This window comes from Salarias fasciatus, chromosome 22, assembly GCF_902148845.1.
Source record: "Salarias fasciatus chromosome 22, fSalaFa1.1, whole genome shotgun sequence".
Classification (NCBI taxonomy): Eukaryota; Metazoa; Chordata; class Actinopteri; order Blenniiformes; family Blenniidae; genus Salarias; species Salarias fasciatus.
In genome coordinates this window covers 31,649,569-31,662,455 of record NC_043765.1, presented here as the reverse complement: position 1 = coordinate 31,662,455, position 12,887 = coordinate 31,649,569, and the positions used below count along the sequence as shown (strand labels likewise).

Below are 12,887 nucleotides of genomic sequence, written 5' to 3'. Positions count from 1 at the left end.
ATCTCTTTATAAATAAACTTTGAGGAAGTGCTCATTAACACTCACTGGCTGCTTCCTCCTACTTGATTTGACACTGACTCATTACTTCCTCCTACAAGGAAAACATCTTCATCTCTTTTCTACAAATCTTTACCTGTAAGTGATCACTATTTTGATTGACTGATCCTCAGTGAAGCTTGATAAAAGAGGGAAGAATATCTCAGGTGTAATGAATCAACCCCCACTGCAGATATTATTACAGTTTTTTATGATTGCATAAACAGTAAAAACAAAAGAATCATATAACTATCAATACCTGACACTCAAGGAGCAAAACAGGACCAGATTTCCACCACTATAAACACAAAGGCAGACTCACTCTTTGCAGAACAACACACACAGTCATTTGCAGAACACTAAACACACTTGTATACATCAGACACAGACGTTTATCCAGACGTCTCTTCCTTGCTGTTCCACAGCTCTGATGGACAAATGACCACAGCCATGAGCCGCTCGGTGAAACCCCCACATCAGGAGTGAAACAGGACTGCTTTACTGTAGACACACCGACCAGGTTTGAGCTCTATGAAAATGCAGCAGGGAGAAACATGATCGGCCACAGGGCTGTAACTACCGTGATGTCCCAGGGCAACGTGGGGGGAACATCAGCCTTTGAGCAGCCGTTTCCCTGAAGGGGTCCTCCACCGGCAGGCCAACACGACCCTTACAACACAGATCACATGATCAGATGTTTGGACAGACTGCACAGCCTCCTCCCAGGAAATGACCAGATGCTCCAGGTCCTCCACATGGTCCTCTGGGACAAAGTGTCCTTCCTCCACTCTGCTCTGGTCCAGAACTGGTTTCAGCACCACCCACTGTTACAGTCCTGGACCTTCCTCCATACTCCCCATTTCTAAACCCCATCCAGGAGTCTTTCTGGGCTTGGCGGAGGAGAGTTTCTGACTCCGGCTCCAGACTCGGACGCCTCATCCAGGCCAGGGAAGAGGCTTGTGACCAAACCGACGCTGCAGCTGCGAGGAAGGATCCGTCGTTCAGGACGGTTCTTCCCTCGTTGTCTTTCCAACGAAGGTATTTCCTGTGATGTAGATGAAACTCTCTGGCCCGATCCAGCTAGGCCAAGAGATGTTTAGTATTTCATTTATTTTACTCAGATTTCTTTTTGTTTTCCTCATTTTCTTTTCATATTGTTAACCTGTAGTTGTAGTACAGGACTTTTATTTGTCTGTTTAGTGGGTTTACAGTGTCGGGATGTGCTTTCTTGTGATTGTCTGTGTTGACTGAATGTGGTTATATGAAAAAAAACTTAAATCATATTTTCAAAAGTCTGCAGCATTGATCTCGTGACGTGTTTGAATTTACTATGTTGTATATTTGCTCTTTCTCTGTGTACTTCACTACAGTAATCTATTCCCTGAGAGGTCCAGAGGGAGAACTGCCACTAGTGCTGTAAGTTAAACACAGCAGTGTGTGACTGGTTCAAACAGATCTAAGCCTGATGCACTGTGTGTGTTTCATTTGGTAACACTGTGTGGTTTTTATAAAGGTGCATATAGTTTTTACAACAGTGTTTCATTTTGCACAGGATCTGAGGAGCTCTAACGTTCCCATCCGAGCTAATTGTGGCTAAGTTAGCGAAAACTGTCAGCTGACCCACCTGAAGACGCTAGACGAGCTGACTTTATGATAACACTGGTGATGGGTGAAAAAATATAGCCGAAATGAGCGACTTTGCAGAGATGATGTCCCGCGCTGAAGCTCCCTTGCCGTGGCCCCCGCTAAGTGCAGCTAAATCGGTTGGATCTAAATAACTTCTGAAGGACTCCGAGCTGCACCGTGTTTGTCTGAGTGAGTATATGAGCATGACACACTGAGAAATACGATCCAGGTGTCAAAAAACCGAAGTTGCTCTTTAAAGAGTTGGGACTTGAGCTACCTTGGGATGATGTGAATAATTTGGGTGTTGTTGATTTTTGTTTTCAGTTTTAATTCAAATATAAATATAATATCAAATACGACTGGATATAAGCGCAGACTGATAATGGTGTTGTGATTGGACCTTGTCAGTCAGTAAGTTAGTTTGAAGACACTTTTCCCTGATTAGTGATCAATATTAGATCAGGCTTTAGGTGATGTTCCACAGGCCTTGAACATTCTGTTATCTCTTCTGAAAGACCCACCTTCAATCCAGGTGTTCTAACAAGTTACAGGCCAATATCCAACCTTCCCTTCATTTCCACAATCCTACAGAAAGTTGTTGGAGTCAGTTTATATAAAAACAGTCTGGACTGACAGTCAGACTCAGACAGTCTGGTCTAAGTTACAAATGATCTTCTGGTAGATAAAGGGTGTTCCCTGTTCTGATCCCTGTTCTAATCCCTGTTCTGTTCTCTGTTCTGGTCCTTGTTCTGGCCTCTGTTCTTGTACCTACTCTGGATTCTGTTGTTGTCGCTGTTCTGATCTCTGGTCTGGCCTCGTTCTGTTCTGATCTATCTTGTGGTCCCTGTTCTGGTCCCTGTCCTGATCCTGTTAGATCTCATTGATCCTGTTGTTCAGAACCTCCTCCTAGAAAGACTGGAACAGATGATCTGGATTAAAGGTCCAGCATTAAACTGGTCTGGATCATATTGATCAGAAAGGTCCCACTGGGTTCCTGTCAGTGACTCTTCAGCTCAGCTGAAGTTAAACATGGAGTTCCACAGGGTTCTGTGATGCTTTGACCTCCAGTAGCACTCGCTGTGTTTACACGGATCAAAACTAATCCCAGTGAACGCCAACCTGATTACTTCTGCATCAAATAAACATTTTGATCTGATCGTATTTGTCCCAGCAGATTGAAATTTCAGTTTGATCAGAGGGAGGCTATAGAGGTCAGGGAGGTTATAGAGGAGGTCAGGGAGGTTATAGAGGAGGTCAGGAGGTCAGGGAGGTTATAGAGGAGGTCAGGGAGGCTATAGAGGAGGTCGGGAGGTCAGGGAGGTTATAGAGGAGGTCAGGGAGGCTATACAGGAGGTCAGGGAGGCTATAGAGGAGGTCAGGAGGTCAGGGAGGTTATAGAGGAGGTCAGGGAGGTTAGACAGCTAGGGATGGGCTCAAGGGAAAGATGGGCATCTTATAAGTGGTGTAGAGGTGATTTCAAGGCTCTAAGTTGATTTTTGAAGATTTTAGAGGCCCAGTGCAGATTCCGACACTCACTGACAGATTCTGCAAAGTCAGCTCTAGCTCAGCCTGGGAAAGACCTAGACAGCTGGGATGGGCTCAAATGAAAGCTTGTTTATTACTAAACTCAGTTTAAGTCTATTTTCCCTGTATCCCACCCAACCCTCAGTACCATTAGAAGGCTCCCAAACCTGTAAAGGTTCTCCTGTTGAGGAAGTCCATCTCCAGGTGAGGCCCAACTAGGAGGCCGAGGCGAGGTGAGGTTCCACTCTTCAGTGCAGCACAAATGGAGGAAGGCTCTCAAATACACGTTAAAAAACCCACTAAAAACCCAAGGCAAAAATGTGTCCTTTCCAAGGTTCTGAGCTCAGACCTGGTCCCCCGGATTAAAAATGTTCTCCATGGGAAAAAGAGTGCATTAAGTGTAAAAATGGGTGAAAAAAGGAGATAGGCCCGACGTTTCACCAGTAGGCTTCTTCAGGGGCACATCTGAATCAGCGTTTGAGGTGCTGCTGCCTTTTTGACTTCCTGGAGGAGGTAAAGGGGGCGTGGCTTTCTCCAGGGGGAGGGACTTTGGCAAGACGCCTTTCCCAGGCTTCCAGTGGTCTTTGTGAAGGATTTGGCTCCTTCTGGTGGTCTGGTTCCGTTTTGTTTTCCTCCCTTTCAGGACTCAATTGAACTCGCACATAGGTCGAACCCTGTCCTGGCTTTCCAAGGCTCAGGTGTAAACCACTGGGCCCCTCAGGGATATGCCGCAGAACCGGTGATCAGCTGGTTTTCCCACTTTAGATTCCTTAGAGAAGGGAAGAAAACGGTTCTATTAAGTTCACGGAGTGGCCCCGGAGCTTGCTGTGGAAGAACCCGGTGTTTTAGGTTCATGGAATGAAGGAGGCCAGCAGATTGTCACCGGAAGGGATCCCTGTCAAGGGTCTGTGTAACAGGGGCCCCGTCCCCAGGGCCGGTTCTAGCTATGGGCAATGTGGGCGACCGCCCAGGGCGCAATCTGTATGAGGGCGCACTGGCGCCGTGCGCACGAGGAAAAAAAAAAAAAAAAAACTTGCCAGTTTTCCAGACTTGCACCCATTTCCATGTCAAGTTAGTGGCGTGAGCGCTGCGGCGCCAGTCTCCGTTCAGGCTGTCCGGGGGGGGGGGGGGGGGGGGGGGGGGTCAACGAGCAACTGCAGAGGTTAGCAAGGGGGGCGGTGCTGCGCAGTGGCGCGGGGAGGAGGAGGAGGGGGGGCAGACTGATGCCAACACATACTGCTTCAAAATTAATTGTATTTCATAATTAATACAGACCTACACGTAACTGACTGGGTTATGTGAAAAAAAAAGGAAAAAAAAAATCTACGTCAATTTGTTTACGTCACGTGACTCCGGACGGGTGAACCGTGACCGGAAGGCGCTGGCGAAAGGTGATGTTTTGATCATGGATCCAAGTAAAAGCCCAAAGAAGCCATCAGGTGCCCAGTTTAGAAAAAGAAGAAAAGAAGAAGAGGAGAAATGGACAAAAGGTTAAGGTATGCATATTTTTATGAGTGATGTGAATGATATTATAGGCCATTCATTATCCTTTTGCTAACATGTAGCTGAGCCACAGAAGACCACTGTATCTGGTATTTAGTTTTGCTGAACTACCAAAATCCGTGTATCATTCGTTCAATTGATATTCAATTTAGAATCAAAAAACAAAATATTGAAAAATGAGTCGTTTTTCCTTTTTTCGTTTTTAAAATGAAAACAAATAAATGAAAATTGGTTCGTTTTTCAATATCCCGTTTGTTAAGACAGATCAAATAAAGGAAAGTTGAAATACGGCCACAGAGCAGACTTTAATGTGATTTTTCAATTTCTTCGATCTCCGTGACCCGGAACTTCTATCGTCTGTGTTTTGGTTTTTGTCGGCGGGAAGGTGGGCGGGTCACGGGACCCTGTCGGTCAGTTTAAGGCCAGCACACACTACTATACACTACTACAGAAGGATCAGGCCGAATTTTGCCCCGATCTTCTCCTCCCGACCGAAGCCGACAAGGTCCGACTGTCGGGAGTATGATAATGATCTCGGGTCTGAACTTCGTGTAGTGTTCGGGGGGTTCAGAGAGATGTTTTCCGGTCGGAGCCTCTCGGGAGGCGTCGGAAGGGGAGATCGTAATCAATCAATCAATCAATCAATCAATCAATCAATCAAATCAAATTTTATTTCTCGGGAGGCGTCGGAAGGGGAGATCGTAAATAATGAACATGTTTAATATTTCTGATCGCAAATCCTGTGGTGCGTGGAGCTCTGAGAGGCGCTGATCAGCTCCGAGTAGAGCTGTCCACTCCCTCGAAATAAAGCTCCCTGATTGGCTGGTGCTGCTGCTTAAAAAAAAATCCCCTCTCAGCTGTCAGAGATGGAGACATATTATGACAGTGAAAGAGAAAAGTCAGAACTCCTAAACTCAGCAGTGAAGAAAGTGAGAGGTTAATCCTCAATACCTGGATCGCTCCTGGATAAACTGTATTTCCTCCATTCAGACCCAAACTACGATCTGCTCATTCATCTGCATCGCCAGTCCTGCAATAATCCCGATGTTTGAATTCATGTCCACTATTAACCATCATGGAAAAAAAAACCCCAACTTTCCCTGCCTTCAGAGAGACGAGCGACGCATAATGAAATTTACCTAATCGCTTAAGAGCAGTATCAGACTCTGACAAAGCTACTTTTTTAAATCACCACATATCTTAAATAATTCTTTTTGTCCCCAGATTGGATAGTTTACACCAGAATAAAATCTCGTTGAGCTTTGATTAGGTAAATTTCATTATGCGTCGCTCGTCTCTCTGAAGGCACGGAGTCAGGATATTAAAGTTGTTGTTTGTTTTTTTTTTCATTTATTTTTTTCCTCATTCTTCCGTGATGGTTAATGTAGGACTTGCAATGCAGATCGGAGTTTGGGTCTGAATGGAGGAAATACAGTTTATCCTGGAGCGATCCAGTTATTGAGGATTAACCCCTCACTTTCTTCACTGCTGAGTTTAGGAGTTCTGACTTTTCTCTTTCACTGTCATATAGTGAATATATTTCACATATGTCTCCATCTCTGACGGCTGAGAGGGGATTTTTTTAAGCAGCAGCACCAGCCAATCAGGGAGCTTTATTTCGAGGGAGTGGACAGCTCTACTCGGAGCTGATCAGCGCCTCTCAGAGCACCACACTCCACAGGATTTGCGATCAGAAATATTAAACATGTTCATTATCTACGATCTCCCCTTCCGACGCCTCCCGAGAAGCTCCGACTGGAAAAAATCTCTCTGAACCCCCGGAACACTACACGAAGATCGGACCCGAACTCATTAGCATATTCCCGGACCTTGTCTTCGGTCGGGAGGAGAAGATCGGGGCAAAATTCGGCCTGATCATTCTGTAGTGTGTGCTGGACTACAGGTTGACGTGGCCGCCCACGTTTCCCGCCGGCAAAAACCAAAACACAGACGATAGAACTTCCGGGTCACGGAGATCGAAGAAATTGAAAAATCACATTAAAGTCTGCTCTGTGGCCGTATTTCAACTTTCCTTTATTTGATCTGTCCTAACAAACAGGATATTGAAAAACGAACCAATTTTCATTTATTTGTTTTCATTTTAAAAACGAAAAAAGGAAAAACGACTCATTTTTCAATATTTTGTTTTTTGATTCTAAATTGAATATCAATTGAACGAATGATACACGGATTTACCAACTACTGTAATTGAGGCATCATGTCATGCAGCTAATGTCACCCAGAGGCAGCCTGGTACAGTTTGTGTTTCTAATGCATCAAGAAGTGTCTCTCTGGACTTGCCATCATCAGCATCAATCAGTTGCAAAAGAGATATCGTATGATGATATAATTGATGAATTTGCACCAGTGAAGGCAAGAAAAGTGAAGTTTTGGGCTGCATTTCACACCTGTTGTTCATGTCAGTTCTAAACAGGGTGGAAAAGCCCAGGTTGAAAAATAGTTTACTGCAGGATTTTATTATTATTATTATTTTTTTGCTTCATTCATTTTTAATTTATATGCTCTATTTTATTTATTGATTTTGTTTTTTCTTTGTTCTTGTTACTTCTTTGCATTTAAGATTATATATAGAGTTGCCTTTGTTACTTTGTTCAGATATTATTCAAGCGTGCACAATTTATATACTGTATTAATCTTGTTTATACTTTGTTTATGTATTTAAGATTATATTTAATAAAATAATCCAAAAATAATATAATGTACTTCTATATATTGTTGTTTTGGTGGCAGGGTTTGGCGGTAAGTTTTTGTTGGGCGTGGGGCGGGGCTGGGGGGGGGTTGGATGGCTCTCGCCCAGGGCGCAATTGTAGCCACAAGGCAGATTGTTCAGACCATTGTTGCAGTGAGAGACCAGGTGATCAGTGGAAGAAGAGGACTTCATCACAGCTTTTATTAACATTTATCACTGACAGGAAGTCTGCTACACACCAAGATAACTTTTAATCTTTGAGTTCAAGGATTCAAACGTTTATTCTCCCACTTTCTTTACATTTTTTTTGAGGGACTAAAATAGAAAGTATAAAGACATACTGTATAATCATTGAAACATCCAGATTCATGTTGGAAAATAAAAGAAAAAATCTTTTAACAAACCTACAACCCAGAGTGGACACATTATCAATCCTCTCCAGAAAGAATGAAAAGACAAACCAGTGAGAAAAGTTATGAAAAAACTGATGAAACCTGTGAGACACTTTGTGGAGACGAGAACAAGCCGTAATAAGGACAGATAATTCAGAAACAAGCCCAAAAAATAGTCAGTATTGACAACGAACTTTATAGAAAATCTCTGGTCCAAAGTCCCTGATAAAGAGCAGCCTGATGGAGACATGAGACCACCAAAGACCCTCACAGAGGCTGCTGGACATGATCCAGAAGGACAGACACGTGGACGGAGCACCAACCCAGATGAAGCTCCCACGTCAGGTCCAGATCCAAGCTGAAGGAAGGACGTCAACATGGAGACCTGGAGACGCTGGGGATTCCATCAGATCAGGAAAAACCTGGAATCTGGTCAAGAAAACACCCGATGGAGACAAAAGGACTGAGAAGACAACAGAAAATACATTTGTCCCACTTGAACTCCAGGCTCTACTGCCCCCTACTGTCCTCTACTGACCCCAACCCTCTTCTACTGTCCTCTACTGCCCTCTGTTGCCCCCTACTGCCCTCTACTGCACCCTACTGTCCTCTACTGTCCCCTACTGTCCTCTACTGACCTCTACTGTCCTCTACTGACCCCAACCCTCTTCTACTGTCCTCTACTGCCCTCTGTTGCCCCCTACTGTCCTCTACTGACCCAACCCTCTTCTACTGCCCTCTACTGTTGTCTACTGACCTCTACTGTCCTCTACTGCACCAACCCTCTTCTACTGTCCTCTACTGCCCTCTATTGCCCCCTACTGCCCTCTACTGCACCCTACTGTCCTCTACTGCACCCTATTGTCCTCTACTGACCTCTACTGTCCTCTACTGTCCTCTACTGTCCTCTACTGACCCAACCCTCTTCTACTGCCCTCTACTGACCTCTACTGTCCTCTACTGACCTCTACTGTCCTCTACTGCCCCAACCCTCTTCTACTGTCCTCTACTGCCCTCTGTTGCCCCCTACTGCCCTCTACTGCCCTCTGTTGCCCCCTACTGCCCTCTACTGCACCCTACTGTCCTCTACTGCCCTCTACTGTCCTCTACTGACCCCAACCCTCTTCTACTGTCCTCTACTGTCCTCTACTGTCCTCTACTGTCCTCTACTGCCCTCTACTGTACTGACAGCTCGGCTGTCTGGATGTGAAGACATGTTCAAACTGCTGATCCAGTAGGTCTGGGTTCAGTTCTTCCTACTGTACCGGGACACTGCTGAGTGGCTGAAGGACTAGGGTCCACCCAAAAGGTCACTCTGATCCCGGGGGTCCCGGTCCGTCCCCAGAGCTCGCCGTACGTTCTGCCAGAAGACGGCGGGGTGCCCAGCGGCCCGCGGCCAGCTCAGGTAGGACCGCCTCTTGACCACACTCCTCATGCGGTGGTACGCAGTGAGGCGGTGGGCTGGGACGTCCTCCACGAACAGCAGGATCAGCACGTCTCTGTGCTCGTCGAACAGACGGTAGCTGTGAACGGCACGCGCTCCCATCAGTCGCTGTCTCAGTGAGTGCACTGAAAGGAGAGGCGGCGCCCCCACCTGGCCATCTGGATCTCTCTGGAACACCACTCGCTCTGCAGGTAGTGGCGGCTGATCACACAGATCGTCTTCCTGCTGCTGTAGATGGCGTCTGTGATGTTTTGTACGATGGGCCTGCCTGAAAAAAACAAACATCTTAGCAACATGCTAGCATGCTACCATTAGGTAACGTAGCACAAATGGCTGAACTTCAGTTTATGGAACGACTGGTACAGGAATATTATGACAACACAACACATGTTCACAAAAGAACTGAAAGGAAAATGTAAATTCAAGGAAGAACACTGAGGACGATCCACTTCAAACATCTGCTTCAGTAAAGAGACACTGCTTGATCAGAGTCTATATTGTTCGATCAGTTAATATTGTGTAATCTTATGAAGTTAAACTTCCACAGAGTCAACAATGTTCTGTCAGAATTCCTTCCTGGTTCCTCAAATACCTGGTTCAAAGTCTCTGTGGTGCAGACAGAGCTTCCAGCCCTGCTGTCCCTCCAGTTCTGGAACCAGCACTTCGTAGACCCAGGCCTCGTCACACACATTGTAGGAGACGAAGGCGTCATACTGGCAGCCGACGTCGCCCTTCCTCCTCTTGTTGTCGTAGAGGAAAGCCAAGAAGAGGTAGTAGGCATAGATGAGGTGAAACCTCAGGAAGTGGTGAATGAAGGAAGACAGGAGGACCAACAGGACGAGAGCAGCAGAGGAGACGAAGCAGAGGAAGCTCACATCCATCCAACATGAGCGCACATCAAAGTCCAGAAGCCGTTCTCCTCGCTGGCTGACGGGAAAAGCACAAATGTAGCGGTAGCCATTAGCTACCTGTGTCTGGTTGTTGCTTGTGGCCCAGCGGACGAACCCAGAATTGGAGCACTCACATGTCAGGGGGTTCTCTGACAGGTCCAGGTAAGTCAGGGCAGGGAGGGACAGGAAGATGGTCTCGTTGATGATTGACACCTCATTTTCACTCAGTTTCAGAAACTTAAGTGCTGATAGCTTAGCTTCAGCTAGGAAGTCCAAAGACCTGAGGTTATTGTTGGAGAGGTCCAGTTCCTCCAGGTTTGTGAGAGGCCAGAAGACTTCCGGAGACAGTTGTAACAGATTACTGTAAATTATCTGAAGACTTCTCAGTCGAGGGGTGTACTTAAAAGTGTCTGGGTGTAAAGGGTTTGTGAAGAAGTTCTCCGTCATGAGTCGTTCCAAAGATTTCAGTCCACTCAGCACATCTGCTGTAATAGGAACCAAAAACAACGGATCCGTTTTCAGAATGAGAGTTGTCAGGTTGGCCAGGCTTGAAAACAGCAGGATGTCGAATGGTTTGAAGCTCCTCAGTACGACCTTTAAGCTAAAAAATACACTCAGAGTTTTCAAACGTGGCAGTCCAGCGAAAGATTCTCTGTCATTCTCAATCAGAGACACACTCAGACTTTCAAGATCATCAAGTCCTTCAAAAACGTTCAATTCCACAGCATAGTTCCTGTCCGACTCTAGATCCAGATCTCTGAGAGAAGACAGACTACTGAAGGCTCCTTGCTGAAGTTCGTCCAGGTGATTATTATGCAGATTCAGTGACTTTAGTTTCCCAAAATATGGTAAAGTGAAAGCGCCCCCAAAATCAATGACCTCATTTTCTCCAATATTCAGGTCTTCCAAGTCCATCAGGTTCTCAAAGACACATCCCTGGAGGACGGAGATGCGATTGGACATCAGATTCAGGCTCTTCAGCCTGGTCAGATCTCGGAAGTCCAGACAGTCCAGCTCACTGATGATGTTCTCGCTTAAATCGAGGTATTCCAGCATCGGCAGCACCTGGAGAGCCAGTGACAGTTTGGACAGCTTGTTGGTTCGTAGTGACAGAACTGTGAGGATTTTGGTGGACCTGAAGGCATGTTTGGACATCCTGACAAAGCCATTAGAGGTCAAATTGGCCTCAGTGAGGCCAGAGCAGGACTTCAACAGGAGGTCTCCTAAGCTTTCTATTTCATTGTCTCTTATAAGAAGACTTCTCAGTGAAAACATTTGACAGGCAGTGTCAACGAGGCTGTCTATTACCCCCGTATCCATAGAAGACATCTCAAGTTCTCGCAGTGAGCCAGCAGTCCGTAACATTTCCATGTAAGAGGTCAAGTTAATGTTAGTTCCTCCAACAAACAACCGTGTCAGACTCCTCAGAAAAGTCTTGCTGGCTACGTCCCACTCCATGTCCTCGGTGCATTCGTCAAAGCTCAGGTTCCGCAGCTGAGGGAGGATGTCTTCTCTGAGGCTGAACTTGGTCAGAGGGTTACCGTTCAGGTTCAGAGACTTGAGGTTCGAGGCAGGCAGGTTATCTGATTGCAAAGACAGTATCCTATTCTGACAGAGTTCCAAAGATTCCAAGGTTGTGAGTTTAAGGGCTGGAATGACATCGGTGATTTGTTGCAGGCGGTTGACGTTCAGCTCAATGAGTTGTACAGCGAGCAGAGGCTCAAAGGCTCCGGCAGAGATGAAGGAGATGTGGTTGAATGACAGCTGCAGTTTGATGAGTCCAGACAGACCCAGAAACATCTCGTCTGTCAGCTCTTCCAGTTTGTTTTTGCACAGGTTGAGATTCGTCAACTCTGTCAAGTCAATAAAAGCTCCGTCATCCACGTGAGAGATGAGATTAAAGCTAAGCTTAAGACTTTTGAGCTTTGATAGGCCTTGTAAATCCACCTTGGAGATCCTCATTATTCCATTCTCAGACAGCTCCAGGATCCTAGCATTCCTGGGAATGTCGTCTGGGATGATGGCCAGGTCTCGGTTCAAGCAGTCCACGTCCACATCATTAGCATTAGCAGCTAAGTAGACTACTGTGCAGTTCTTGAGAGAAAAGGCGAGAGAGAAGTCAAGCAGAAGTGAGCAGAGCAGAAGTGAAGGCAGCAGCAGAGAAGAACTTCCTGCAGCTCCCATCTTGACCCTGGTCTGAGGTCTGTCTGGAGGTGTGAGGGGTCCACACAGGAAGTCGAGACGTCAACACTCATGCTAACATTAGCCTGACAAGAAAACAGCAAAAATACCTCCTGACAACATCAGATGTCCCATGTCCGTGGTATTAGCATTAGCATTAGCATGTACCATGTATGCAGTACCCTTACCTGTTTCCTTAGCTGTTTTCAGTTCCTCTAAGAACTCAGAGGTCCGAGACTCTTGACTCGGTCTGAAACAGAGAGTGAAGAAATGTTGACTTCTTTGTGATCCTCCTAACTCAGCAGAGCAGTGGACCCTCATTCAGGGGATCGCTGGTTTGACTCCCTTCTCCCTCATGGAGTCTGTCCTGTGCAGTTCCATCACGGTCTGGTTCAGATCGGCCACCAAACAGGACAGGCTCAGGCTGCAAACCCGCCCTCCAGCCCAGACCGGGACCTGTCCAGGGCCAGGAAGCGTCTCTGCAGACCCTTCAGCACAACACTGCTGTACCTGAAGAACCCTGGCTGCTGCACATCACACTGTCTTCAAGATGTTATTCTATAGATATTGTTCTCAGCTTT

General features: G+C 46.2%; 1 protein-coding gene across 1 annotated transcript; it reads right to left on the bottom strand.

Annotated features, from left to right (window-relative positions):
• Positions 1-8,094: 8,094 nt before the first annotated feature.
• Positions 8,095-12,309, bottom strand: LOC115409362 (toll-like receptor 13). Its single transcript, XM_030120511.1, has 4 exons — positions 9,828-12,309; positions 9,386-9,503; positions 9,057-9,314; positions 8,095-8,220 (listed from the first exon to the last, which is right to left on the bottom strand). The coding sequence occupies exons 1-3, from the start codon at positions 12,307-12,309 to the stop codon at positions 9,083-9,085; spliced, it is 2,832 nt and encodes a 943-aa protein (XP_029976371.1). The 3' UTR covers positions 8,095-8,220; positions 9,057-9,082.
• Between the last annotated feature and the right edge of the window lie 578 nt (positions 12,310-12,887).